Here is a 14,197-nt window from a genome sequence, read left to right on the forward strand (position 1 = left end):
GGGGGCTGGCCTTGTACCTCTTGCAGAGGGGGAAGGAAATTTGAGTTTGATCCTAAAACACAGGTGCAGCCATATGTTTTCCCGTTCTGTTGGTGTCTACTTCTGTCTTTGAATGTACCTTTGATTTCTATTGCGCCAAATTCTGTTTCTAACACTTTTGTGATTTTTGTATTTGTTTATGCTCTTGTCATCAGTGATGTCCAGCCCCTTTTGCTGTTTGTCCTTCAGTCCAGGCTTGCTTTAAATCTGAGTTGACAAGAGTTTGTTTGATGAACACAAATCACAATATCACAATTTTGGACCCATAAATTGCATGGGTAAGCCTAGGCCTATATGTAGACTACAGTTTAATGTAACAATGTTTTTAACGAAGTCCGTTTGTGGAGGAGGAGCACAAGCCAGTCTGTCAATTGTAATATTAAAATTAGTTTCAGAAGCATGTGTGTGAATACTGTATTGAAACCCTTTCCGTCTACGGGTTTAGTTATTGTGTCAAATGGCGTGTGTGATAGGAGAGGGGTTTCAGAGGCGTCATGCTGAGCCGATCATTGTCTCTCTCACACTTTCTAACTAGCTGTTTCACAACGCTGAGGCGAGGAACGAGCCAGCTATATCAGCAGTAGGCTACATGCGGATGAAAAGCAGCGGTGCCCCGAGGGCTCTTTCTTTCAACGTCGATAGCTTTTTCTCCAAACCAGTTGCTGGAATACAAACACATGGATGATAAGAGTTGGAGTCAAAGGATTTGTAAAATTTGTAACTGTTTCTCGTTGTCGTGGACTAAATGACCGATTGGCAGATGAACAGTTGAAATGAGTCGACGAGACCAGACTAGCCCATCTCGATTGAGTATTATCAAGTGATATACTTTCAAGCCACTACCGTTTACCTGGATCCATCACGAAGGACAACATGCGTGCAAGGGTGCATTTTCCACCGATTTTGACAACGGTCTGTGCATGTGCTGTTGGAGTAATCTGACTACTTATGCGTAGGCTACTTTGGTGAGATTTCTGGGGTCTTCATTCGCCTTTGCCCGTTCTCCCGCAGCCTAATTCTAGCCGAGTTTGGAGAGCTCCATGCATTCGCGAAGGTTAGTGATATGCGCTTTGTACCTTGCACATGGCATGCATTTTAAATACGCTTCCAAAAGTAGAGATGTGTGTTGCCAATAATCTAGTAGGCCTATAACAGCGTTTCTTAAAGCTTTCAAATTTTCGGCGCGGACAAGTCTACTGTCAGTCTGTCACTCGCCCATCTCCAATGTAGCCTACATGATTGTTGACCTTAACAAATGTCTTTCATCTCATATTTGAAACACTCAACAACAACAAATGTGTCAAGCTAATTATCTACCTGATATTATCTTACTTTATTTAACAGAAACAAACCTCATATAGGCTAAACAAGCTCTACGTGAAAACGAAATCATTATTATTGGAATCATATTTCCATTAGGCCTACCTTATTGTAGCCTATAACACGCATTAAATTGACTTGTCTCTTTTCATTCTGGCTACGTATTTATCAGCAAGTTGGCTACGTAAGTCTGTATTAGTCTACAGGACTAGATATCTATTCCCAAGACTGATTAAGCAGCTTTAACATGGACAAAAAAATGTGTAGCCTAAATGCATCTGGATAGTGGCTGAACTGTCGGCCGACTGTCGGTTGCTATATTGTTATTAGACTACAGCGGCAATTTGGCAGGTCACCATGTCGTGTCCTCCACATTTACAATCAACTGACCCCATGTGCGTTTGTCATAATGTGGGGTTTCATATTCAGAATGAAAAGCGCCATCTATTGGAAAACTGTGCAATATACTCGCATGTGAGATTGCTAATACTACATTTTCATATTTCAGCGCAATCCCTGTTGTAGCCGATTGAACAGAACCGGGTCTAAAGGCCTGTGGATTTCAATTGACGAGGGCATACAGTAGGATTTACTCCACTGCATGAGACTTGTCCCCCTTGTAGGCTAAACCCAGAATGTCTGAACTGAATTATGAGTTTTGTCGGCCACAGCATTCATATGGCTACTAGTGTGTAGTAGTAGATTTGGATGTTGGCACCATTTAACAGATTATTGATGCAGTCTTGTCTTAGTTCCTGACAAATTAGATCAATTTGATTTTTTTTTCCTGAATTGCACCAACAATTCAACTTACATACTAAACACTTTGTGCCATTAGACACCTGAACTGCCTGACATGAAACAGCAAAGTGATAGATGAGCTTGGCCAGATTTGACAACAGATGGATTTCAATGCACTAAAATACACCACCTCAATGTGATTTACTTCAGTAATGACCCTCAACTCCCCAAGACAATCCATTTAGCAGCATTGTAATGTTTGTTAACCATCTGATGTTACAGGTAGCTGTTATAAGCCCAACCATGTAATTTTCTGTATCTTCAATTGTAGTTCCAATTCAGAACACCATACTAATAATTTCCCTGTAACCAAGTGCTTTAACTCTACATAATGTTTTGTGTGTAGGCTAATGTAAAGGATATGTGGTCTTATATGAAGCTATAGCCTACACCAGTAGGCTATCCACACCAGTTTGGACATTTAGACCTAGTTTTAAAATGCCACAACAATGTGTTCCTTAACTGTGTTTGTATTTACTTTAGTAAAATGTATTAGGAATAACCTCATTGTGTAACATAATTGACAAATACATTAGGATAAACCTTTTCTGCACCTAATGACCAACTATTTGTTGGCTACTTATATATGATTTGTGGCTATTAGCCTGCTGTTAGTATGTAGTTACGCTATTAAGACCCAAGGCTTTTCAATCCTACAATGCAACATTAAAGAACACGGTTTGCATTGTGTGACATTAATAATCATGATTATATAAATATTACCAAAACACGAAAAAGCATGGATGAGAGGCTTAGCCAGAAATGTTTGGTCTACACACTCTTAATTTCTTACATCTTTAGCAACACATAGCCATCTATTCCAAGACATTATACCTCTCTACAGTCTACTATGTATAGGTTAACATAATACATGCAACAATTCAAAACAGGTTCTTAGTATGACTGTGGGTCAACGTGACTTCAACGCATATGACGAACAAGCCCGCACACTGAAGCGTAACTTGAAACTGAGAAGGGGCTGAGGGCTGCTATAACGCCTTCTCATTGGTCCAGTCAGTAGTACGCTGCACCCTGTTGACACTCCCTAAATGGAAGATCGATTGCCAGCTTTTACTGTGTTTTTGAGAAGTAAGAATGCATTGAATAGCTTGCAAACTGGAGAGAGTGAATTTAACATTGGATCGTTGTGCATTCGTCTGTACTCAAAGAATGATATCGACAATTTCTCAACAGTTATGAGATTCCACCAAAACTTTTTTTCTTCAACTTGATTTGGTTTGGACAGGGATAGGAGAGAAGTGCGACCCCGATCTGGATGGATGGTTATGGGGAAAGGAGCAGGATTCTCGGCGCTTCAAGTCGGCTGGATCCTTGTTTTGTTTCTTTCCCTCTTTCCTTCGGGTAAGTTCTTAAAGTATAAAGTGGTGTAACCACACATTATGTTTAATTGACGTATTCAAGTAAGTATCGTTAGTATTTAACTCTCATGAAGAGGTGCTACCTGGGCTACTGGGCTAATACGTAGTAGCCAAATAGTTGCCTGACACATCGTGTCCTGTTTTCTCAGCAACAAAAAATAAATGTTTGTTGCCACAAAACATGCTTTGACAAATAGGCAGGGTGTGTGGTTCTACTTTAAGCGTGGTTTACATGCCTGGAATGTTATTAACGTTAACATTTAAGTTACACGGGCAACTTAACTTATTTCAGGGATGATTCAAGACAAATCCTTGTCAAATATGTCTGTTTTTTGTGTTATCTCTAGATTTGAGTAAACTGAATCTTAGTTCATAATATCCTATTCTATAGCGTCGTAGCGCAGTAGGCTGGCTACCTTCAGCTACTAAAACCCCGTGGTAGTGTTTTGTTTGGGGGAGGGGGACACTATAGGATTGCAGATTAATTCCTCATCAAGATTTTTTTACTTTCACCTTTTGTTTGAGATCTAAATAGACAGACATAATATTGTGGACGGATCACATGTATCCCGTTCACAGTGTCATTTTCTAATGAGCGGAGTTGGTTAATTTAAGTTGTCAACTAATCTCCCCCATAAAGACTTGAAAATGCCTCAACATCTCAAGAGTCGCTTCACTCAACTCAATTTTCACTTTTGGCAACTCTTATCGTCCTCTCTTTCAAGTCACTTAGGCCTACTGTCAAACAAAGAGTGATACGCCTCATGTGTGACTTCAAGGTGTTGAGACATTAGATCAGTGTTTTTTTATTTTCAGTATAGAATGGAACACTTCAATGACCGATTGGCAGATGAACAGTTGAAATGAGTCGACGAGACCAGACTAGCCCATCTCGATTGAGTATTATCAAGTGATATACTTTCAAGCCACTACCGTTTACCTGGATCCATCACGAAGGACAACATGCGTGCAAGGGTGCATTTTCCACCGATTTTGACAACGGTCTGTGCATGTGCTGTTGGAGTAATCTGACTACTTACGCGTAGGCTACTTTGGTGAGATTTCTGGGGTCTTCATTCGCCTTTGCCCGTTCTCCCGCAGCCTAAGTCTAGCCGAGTTTGGAGAGCTCCATGCATTCGCGAAGGTTAGTGATATGCGCTTTGTACCTTGCACATGGCATGCATTTTAAATACGCTTCCAAAAGTAGAGATTTGTGTTGCCAATAATCTAGTAGGCCTATAACAGCGTTTCTTAAAGCTTTCAAATTTTCGGCGCGGACAAGTCTACTGTCAGTCTGTCACTCGCCCATCTCCAATGTAGCCTACATGATTGTTGACCTTAACAAATGTCTTTCATCTCATATTTGAAACACTCAACAACAACAAATGTGTCAAGCTAATTATCTACCTGATATTATCCTACTTTATTTAACAGAAACAAACCTCATATAGGCTAAACAAGCTCTACGTGAAAACGAAATCATTTTTATTGGAATCATATTTCCATTAGGCCTACCTTATTGTAGCCTATAACACGCATTAAATTGACTTGTCTCTTTTCATTCTGGCTACGTATTTATCAGCAAGTTGGCTACGTAAGTCTGTATTAGGCTACAGGACTAGATATCTATTCCCAAGACTGATTAAGCAGCTTTAACAAATAGGCAGGGTGTGTGGTTCTACTTTAAGCGTGGTTTACATGCCTGGAATGTTATTAACGTTAACATTTAAGTTACACGGGGCAACTTGACTTATTTCAGGGATGATTCAAGACAAATCCTTGTCAAATATGTCTGTTTTTTTGTGTTATCTCTAGATTTGAGTAAACTGAATCTTAGTTCATAATATCCTATTCTATAGCGTCGTAGCGCAGTAGGCTGGCTACCTTCAGCTACTAAAACCCCGTGGTAGTGTTTTGTTTGGGGGAGGGGGACACTATAGGATTGCAGATTAATTCCACATCAAGATTTTTTTTACTTTCACCTTTTGTTTGAGATCTAAATAGACAGACATAATATTGTGGACGGATCACATGTATCCCGTTCACAGTGTCATTTTCTAATGAGCGGAGTTGGTTAATTTAAGTTGTGACTAATCTCCCCCATAAAGACTTGAAAATGCCTCAACATCTCAAGGGTCGCTTCACTCAACTCAATTTTCACTTTTGGCAACTCTTATCGTCCTCTCTTTCAAGTCACTTAGGCCTACTGTCAAACAAAGAGTGATACGCTGTGTTGGTTGTTGACGTTTATTTAAGATTAAGATTAGTTTATTGCCATTTATCAGATAGATGGTAAATGCCTTTTGTTGCTGTGTGGCGGGAGGGTTGACGATGTGGGGGTTGGAGGAGTTGTGCGTGTGGTGAAGCCATCAGCAAGCCATTATTCAACCTCATGTGTGACTTCAAGGTGTTGACACATTAGATCAGTGTTTTTTTATTTTCAGTGTAGAATGGAACACTTCAACAGTTTTTGTGTGTTTTAAAGTATACTGTATGTCAATCAGTGAAATCCTAGGCCAGTAATAAAATATTGGATGATTAGATAAAGTGTAGATAGTTGTGTAGTTACACATGTGCAAAGTCAATGTGAATAAATTCATTTCAGTTTGTTAGAAATCATAAAAAAAATAATGTGTAAGTTAAGAAGCATTCACGTGAAATAACTGTTATGGATCTTGTCATAGTGCAGAGGTGCATTCATTATTTCTTATGCTCCAAACCAATAAGTCATGTAATTTAAGTCAGGGAGAATGCTTTTTGTAAATTATGTTACTCTTTGATTACCGTCATCTAAAATGGACAGGTGGAAATCTTATATATCCAGTTTGACCTGTGGAATGGTGAGACCTCCTTTCTGTTTCACCCTCTGGTCCTGGACCAGCTTCTTTCTGGAGATCCTGTTCCTTTTAAGGGAGCATTCAGGGCCTCTAGCCTCCCCCACCCCAACTCCAATGCTGATGAAACTCAACCTAATCCCTTCACACAGGGCTAATATATGACTCCGCTGGTATCCTTGCAATGGCAAATTACATTGTCTTCATTCACAGACAAAACCCCCTCCTGGTTCACTGATGCAAAGTCACCACCCCCACTCCCCAGCTTCCAGTCATTGGTGTCTCTCTTAGTATTCTGTATGGTTCTTTAGCCAGGACAAACCTTTTATGTAGTTGTATGCTGTTCATATGTCTATAGAATGGTTGCCCTTATGCATGTTGACAACAACAATCTGCTCTGTAAAAACATACATCTTCATTCAAGGGTTCTTATGCACCAGATACCTACACATGCACAAGTGAATGAACAGTGATCATTTTGTGAATTTGGCCTTTTCTCATTTGAATCTCTAGTTTGGTCAAAACTGAAACACATTTTTAAATTGAGAACCTGTGTACATAATGGAGCTAACACTACAGGCACTTGGAAAAACCGTCTTTGGGGAAACTTCTTTATTTTTATATTGAACAGAGTAGTTCAATAGAAATGCATGATCAGTTTTTTTCAGAACAAAGGATTTGTCAAGAACAGCTTTTGATTTTCTGAAGGAATCTGAAAGCATGGCACTTTAGCTGCATTTGAAAGTTCAAATGTAGACAAGGGATACATATTACCATGACTCTATTTAATGGACTACGCTGGGTTTCTCCAGAGTTTGTTCTAAAGCTGTCTTGTCCTCCTCCATAGTGAGTCTGCAGTGCAAGATCCTCAGGTGTAACTCTGAGTTCTGGGCATCCACAAGCTCTGGCCCAGAGGAGGAGTTCTGTACGGCGCTGCGAGCTTACAACAGCTGTGTACGGCGGACAGCACGTACCTGCAGGGGTGACCTGGCCTACCACTCAGCCCAGCATGGCATTGAAGACCTCATGAGCCAGCACAACTGCTCCAAGGAGGGGCCTACCTCACAACCTCGGACCCGCACCCCGCACCCGCCACCCCCACTTCAGCCTGAGCCAGACAGCCAGGAGCGTTCAGATGGGCCGGAGGTATGCCACTACGAGCGGAGCCTTCCCAAACATGCAGCTCCACCCAACTACACCCACTGTGGCTTCTTTGGAGACCCACATCTTCGCACCTTCAGTGACGACTTCCAGACCTGCAAGGTAGAGGGGGCTTGGCCTCTCATCCACAACAAGTACCTGTCTGTCCAGGTGACCAACACCCCTGTCGTGCCTGGTTCCTCTGCTACTGCCACCAGCAAGGTGAGATCTTCTGTACTGTTCTGTTGACACAACTCTCTGTTAACATGAATACAAAGCAAGTACCTATAGTATATACTTAATATATACAGTAGTTATTCATGCAGCTAGTTTGTAATTGTTGTCATACAATAATATTATATAAATATGTATCTGTAGAATTTGAGCTATTTTATTATGCTAATTATTTGGAGTTGGGGTTAGGCATACATCATTTTTAAATGGAAGGCTTTCTGTTACTTTTTAAATAATTAGAGTTGTACACATAGTCGTGGAACTCTTAATAGCATGGACTCTGGTTAGTGTTGGACTGTGTCCACAGCTGAAGAACAGGCAATGCACCAAACAATTGCCGAGATCTTGATAAGCTTTACTAATGATATGCCACTTTTGTAAAAGCAGGAAAACATCAAGTGCTTTCTCCTTTTGCTTTTACTTTAGACAACTAAGACTAATGTGAGGCCGGCTTTGTAGCAGTCTTAATGCCTATCATTGTGTGTATGTGAGTTTTAAAAACTGTTGTTTTAACTAAGTGCTCAAACCATGCAGGAAACTGCAGTATTTTCTCCACATTAGTTGGCCCTCGTACCTCATAAATTATCATTGTTTTGTTTCACGGTACATTGGGCAGCCTGGAGGGCTGCCCCTGAAATGGCTGTCTGTAGAACATAAGGTGAAAACAAAGAGCTAGCAGCATTAGTAGCAAATTCACTTATATGCTATCCACAGTGGGTCCGGTTTTGGCAGTCCCTTGCAGAGTATCCTGACTGGAGGCTGTACGGCGAGACATAAGAGGACTTTGTTCGTAATCATGTAGAGCACAGACCAATTTTCTATAATCAAGATCTCCTAATGATGCTCTATTTAGCATTCAAGACTTTTTTGTGCACTTGAAGTAATGATATTTTTACATAGCTGCACTCTGTACCCGGAAGCAAAGGAGACAGGTTTTTAAGTTCTTCAGTCTGGATAAAGGGAAAACAAGGCAGCCCTATGCCACCTGTACAAACAAGAGGCATTAGTTCTGTGTTGTGCAGACCCCTACTGCAGAGGGAACCGTCTGGAGCAACACTACTTTCACACAGAAGATGGGTTGTGTCTAAATGTGTGTCTCATATATATTAAATATTAGTTAAATATATTAGTTCAGTTCGAAATTATTGCTAGACATTTTAACTCTTTAAAATGTTTAAGTTTTAAACTTTAACGTTTAACTCTAAGTTAAACGTTAACTCTTTTAACGTTTAGTTTAACTCTAAAGATAAAAGAGAGCAAGTGGACAAACAAATGCAGACAACCATGTGGTGAGGGATTGGGGTAGAGGAGGTCTTGACTAGGTAATAACAGGGCATTTATGGAGCTCTATTTACCCCTTCCCCCATCCCTTCCCCTCCATCCCCAGTGCTGCCAGATCAGAGCCCCCTGGCTGTCCTGGGGTCACTTCTGTGACAACGGCTCACTGGCGTCCTAATGAAACCATGCAAGCCGAGTAGTGTCCAGCCTTACTTAATTAGCCGCAGAGCACGCTCTTCCCTCCTGGCTCGCTGCCACTCCCCGAAGCACAGTTCTGGGGTTCAGAGGCAGGTTCCTCAGCACTATGAATGGCTCGTCTTTGTGTCTGCAAACTGGGGCCTGATTTAACATGGCCTAGACCCATGTTTTTCTGAGGGCGTTTACTTTGGCCTCCCCCATGAGCTGTAGCTGAAATGTGACACTTAAGTGAGGTGGTGGGCTAGATGGGTCCAGTGATGTTCTCAAAGCAGAAGCACAAAGACACCTCCGAGCTATTTGTGGAGCACAACTACCAACTCATGTCTGCATAAAAGCGATGATTTGTCCTTTGGAATATATACCATACGTCATTTAGAATTCACACAATGAGCTAAAATACAATTAATCGAATGTCAGATGTCAAAATCTGATTCTATGGATGTTTGCTATATTTATTCCCAAAAAGAAGACAAGAACATGTATACCCAGCCTTTCCATTCTGTCAGTAACAAATATAACTTTGGGTTTCTCCTCATGTTCAGCTGACTATCATCTTCAAGAACTTCCAGGAATGTGTGGATCAGAAGATGTATCACGCAGAGACAGACGAGCTGCCTGCTGCATTCGCCGATGGCTCCAAGAACGGCGGTGAGCGCCACGGTGCCAACACCCTGCGCGTGGTGGAGAAAGTTCCGGGCCAGCACGTTGAGATCCAGGCACGCTACATCGGTACCACCATCGTGGTCCGGCAGGTGGGCCGCTACCTGACTTTCGCTGTGCGGATGCCGGAGGAAGTTGTGAACTCGGTGGAAGATCGAGACAACCAGGACCTGTACCTCTGCCTCCACGGCTGCCCTGCCAACCAACGAATCGATTTCAGGAGTTTCCGAGCCCGCGCTGCTGAGACCCATGGTCCAGGCAGGGTTAGGACTGGCAGCCCCCCCCATGGCTTTACCTACCAGTCAGCCATGACCAAGTGTAAAGAGCGCCTCCCGGTGGAGGATCTGTATTTCCAGTCCTGTGTGTTTGACCTGCTTTCCTCTGGTGACATCAACTTCACCATGGCGGCCTACTACGCCTTCGAGGACGTGAAAATGCTCCACTCCAACAAGGACAAATACCACCTTTATGAGAGGGATGCATTTCTGGGCAACTCTGCACCAAGGAGGCCATATTGTTCCCTTCCATTCACCCTACTCAACATCCTGGCTGTCTTGTTGTGGATTCAGTGTTGCTGCGTTGATCCATAGACCTCCACTAACTCCATCTTCATGTTTTACCTGTCAGTGAGTGGATGTGAAACCATGCTTTCACCGTGTTGTTCGTCAGCTCACTCTACCGCTCCAGCTGTCCTGAGTGACTGCTGGCTAGAGTAGTCCTACCAGCAGGGCCGACCACACCTCTCATGTGCATTCGAATCCATCTCAGCCATCGTCTCATTGTTTTTGTTGTTGTGCGTTGAATTCCAGTGCAGGTTCTAGTGGTAGCGGCAGGAGCGAGCCCTCCTCGCTCCCAGCTACAGTACGATAGCATGGTATTCAGTTGGTTTAAGGACTAGTTCTTTGATGACAAGCAGTGGTGAGAGAACCCAACTCCCCAGACCTCTAGACATTCAGCTGGGATTAAATCCCACATTCCCACCGGGGGCTGCATGCCTATGGGAAGCGGGATGAGATGATCTTCTGCAGAAAGAAGAGTTTGCTGATCTCCTCCCTCTCATTGGTGCCAAGCCAGAGGAGCTCTCTGTAGCTAATGAGAGGGGGCTACAGGACATGACAGGGGCTTTTGTTAACCTCTGGCTAGAAGTCGCTCCCTGTTTGTTTCGGCTTTTTCGGCACAGCACAGCACTCAGCCAAACGGATGTCAGAGCAGAGAGTCTCGTTGTCTGCTTTGGAGATTAATAGGTCATATTGTCAGGTCTTTTGTAACATTTTGTCTGTGTGTGTGTATGTATTTGCATGTATCTGTCATTACATACAGTGTGCGTGTGCGTGTGTGGTGTGCGTCTCAAAAGTGAAAGAAACTTTCTTTAGGAGACATAAATCCTACTGTCTTAATATTGCACCCAAGGTTCCCATATAGACCCGACATGGTGGTCTTGGGTCATTTAAAACTGCCTCTGTTGGCCAAGTAGTTACTTTTAAGTGAACAAGCGATAGTAAAAAGAAAAAAGGATTAATTATGTTGCAAAGATCCTCATTACACTCATTACATTACACTATTGCTGTTGTGATCAGACACCGTGTTTATAGTGATACGTGTCTTCTGCTAAAGGATGTAATTAAGAATGTAAATTATAGCACCATTAAGAATATAGCCCTGACCAATCTGTGATAGGGGGACAGAGATGCAAAAACTCAGTAATGTTTACAGAGTGGAGACTCATCTCTTTGTTCATTGATGAACCAACCAACACTCTTATACAATGGCTGACAGAGGGGCAAATTCTTTGAAGTGAATGTTGTCGTTTATTTCTTCAATCTCGACCGTCAACACTTACCAGCATAGGCGGAGGACGATGCCTGCATCTAGCTGAGAGAGGTATGGTCACACTGGGCACTCAGTCAAGAACCAGAGTTGGGCTTGTTTGTGAAAAAGGGTGTTGACATGGCTATGCTGTAGGGAACGTATGACTTGCATCTGTCTGTAGACCTGTGAATTTATGGCGTAAATCTTTGCCAAACAGCTAGCCCTTGTGCCAACTGTTTCCCATAAGCTGATTTTTTCTTCCATCTCTTTTTCTTTCTCTCTCTTTCTTTAGTCATTTACTGTTTGCTTGGTGTTAGAACTTTTCAAGATACTAACATAGTGGAAAGGCATATTCAAATCACAGTAGGATGCAGTCCTTGCTTTGTAACTTCCCACTTTGTCATTGCTCAGACAACTCTGTGGTATTGATCCACCATAACATCGATCTTACTAGTAAGTCATTTTATTAATTACTTGGAAGACTACATTTTCTCCACAGACATCAATAGTCACTTTGGATGGATTCATTTTGCACTGTTCCATTTCTGCAGAAAACATACCCTGAGTTCTTGTCTTTTTCACAATATGATACTTATTCTGTACAATACACAGTATTTCTGAGACAAAGCTAAAGGGTAATAATTCCCAACACTGAAGTATTTGGCAGGTCTAACTACTGCTATGGGAACATGGACAGGTGCAGATTGTCATTAGTCTGGGAAAATATCAACAAAGTGATCAAAGAAACAAAACTGATTGTAACATTGAATCTATGTTGATAGATGTAATATGCATTGTGAGTTTTACGTATGGTTCTACATGTGTAATGTGAGATTGTATATGTTTGTGAGCTGTTCTTCAGTTGGAATATTGTGTTTATTTGTTGTGTAGAATTTATGACTATAGTTTTGTATTTGAGAAAGGGTTTGGTGAATGTGAACTTTCTCAACAAACAAAAAAAGGAATTTGTAAAGACATGAACACCACAATATGTTACAAGTCGCAGGGATCATACCTCAGACCTTACGAATGTCAGTACGATCTCTGTGTAGCGTTGATAACCTCCGGGTTAGGTTTACAACACTCCACTTGCTTGAGATGAAACCAAACATCTTGGATTGCATTCACGCTGATAACTAAAAAGGGAATAGAAGAAAGGATTTTGTGGTGTTCATGTGTTTGATTTTGAAGCACTTTATGTTTTCTTTTTACTCAGCTCTTACTAGGTTTGAACTTGATTGTGAATAATAGAGGTTGTAAAAGTTGTAATGTTAAAACTACGGAGGAAAAAAAAAACATTTTCAGAATGGTAGACGCCTGAGAGATCAAACTGTGTTTGTATGTAGGAAAAAAGTGGTGCAACCCACCATCTGTTTATATTGTAAATTATTTATTGAATAAAAGATAATGTGTCTTGTTAATTCTGTTAGAGTTGTTTTTCTCTTCTACTTTTCTCAGCCAATCCGAGAGCATTTTTCAAAAAAGAATTATTTCACTATTAGCTTTGACTGCCACCTGGTGTACCATTGAGTAAACGCTTAAAATTAACTATTAATACCAAGAACACACTGTCAACACTTCAGTTTGTTGCATGAAGAATGGAGACCTTGTGAAACAGCTGGATTTGTGAGACCACAACCATGTAAGACTCTATCTTTCCAAGCTCAAAGTTATTTGTTTGTACCCAAACCAATCAGCATCCCATGAGCAACTATTGACAGCTGTGAGTGTGGTCCAAGTTAGCCTGTGATGGACACTTTTTTATGCCTGTCTTTTCCAAAATGTTTTCAAATATGACTTACCAGATGATTGTGTAACAAGCGAGTCAGGTTATGAGGTGTACTCCATAAATAAATGTAAATAAGATTTTACCTTAACATTTTTCAATTACCTGTGTACACTAACACATTTGATCTAAAATGGTTGTGTTCAATTCAATGAACTCTTCTGGATAAAGAAACACATTATCAAAGCTTTGGACAAGTTTCATAATGTAGGAAAGTTTATTACATGTATGCCTCATAAACATATTTACAGTCACATGAGTGTCTATGTCACAAATATAAATAATTCAGGCATGTTTTCAAGAACATACAATCTAGGAGCTGTAGAACAACATGGAAAAGGGTGGTGTTGGCTTGTTACTGTAACAGAGTTTGCCATTTCTCAAGAAAGGCCATTATACACAGATTCCTGTGTAATCATGTTTGTCATTCCCCCAAAATTCTCGAAGGGATGCAGCAAAAGCACATGACAAACTCAATAATTTTGTTCCCAACACCAGAACCCAATCCAATAAGCATCACTCAACTGTTGAAAAAAAATCTCAATAGAAGTGAGTGCGGAATACTGCAATCATTTGTGTGTATGTGACTACAGTGATGTCCATAAACCCATTTACAGAGCAATATATACACTGAAATAAGGCACAGATGGAGAAGCACACAGAAAAACACAGAATATCACGGACTGGAGCTGGGGCCAGTCTGGTTTGGCACTGGAACG

General features: G+C 41.3%; 1 protein-coding gene across 3 annotated transcripts; it reads left to right on the top strand.

Moving 5' to 3' along the window:
• The first annotated feature begins 368 nt into the window (after positions 1–368).
• On the top strand, positions 369–13,113 carry rgma (repulsive guidance molecule BMP co-receptor a). 3 transcript variants are annotated; one of them, XM_047033814.1, is made up of 4 exons: positions 369–1,004; positions 3,407–3,522; positions 7,221–7,735; positions 9,766–13,113. In XM_047033814.1, exons 1-4 carry the CDS (start codon positions 988–990, stop codon positions 10,471–10,473), a joined length of 1,356 nt encoding a protein of 451 aa, XP_046889770.1. In that variant the 5' UTR covers positions 369–987; the 3' UTR covers positions 10,474–13,113. The 3 variants fall into 3 exon arrangements, with proteins under 3 accessions (XP_046889770.1, XP_046889771.1, XP_046889772.1); XM_047033815.1 differs by having other exon boundaries at positions 370–1,093; XM_047033816.1 differs by lacking the exon at positions 369–1,004 and adding an exon at positions 3,112–3,249.
• Positions 13,114–14,197: the final 1,084 nt, after the last annotated feature.

Source organism: Hypomesus transpacificus, chromosome 14 (assembly GCF_021917145.1).
Source record: "Hypomesus transpacificus isolate Combined female chromosome 14, fHypTra1, whole genome shotgun sequence".
Lineage (NCBI taxonomy): Eukaryota > Metazoa > Chordata > Actinopteri > Osmeriformes > Osmeridae > Hypomesus > Hypomesus transpacificus.

Coding starts and splice junctions, on each gene's coding strand:
- rgma (XM_047033814.1), top strand. Junction 3,523..7,220: donor TCTTTCCCTCTTTCCTTCGG/GTAAGTTCTTAA, acceptor CCTCCTCCATAG/TGAGTCTGCAGTGCAAGATC. Junction 7,736..9,765: donor CTGCTACTGCCACCAGCAAG/GTGAGATCTTCT, acceptor CCTCATGTTCAG/CTGACTATCATCTTCAAGAA.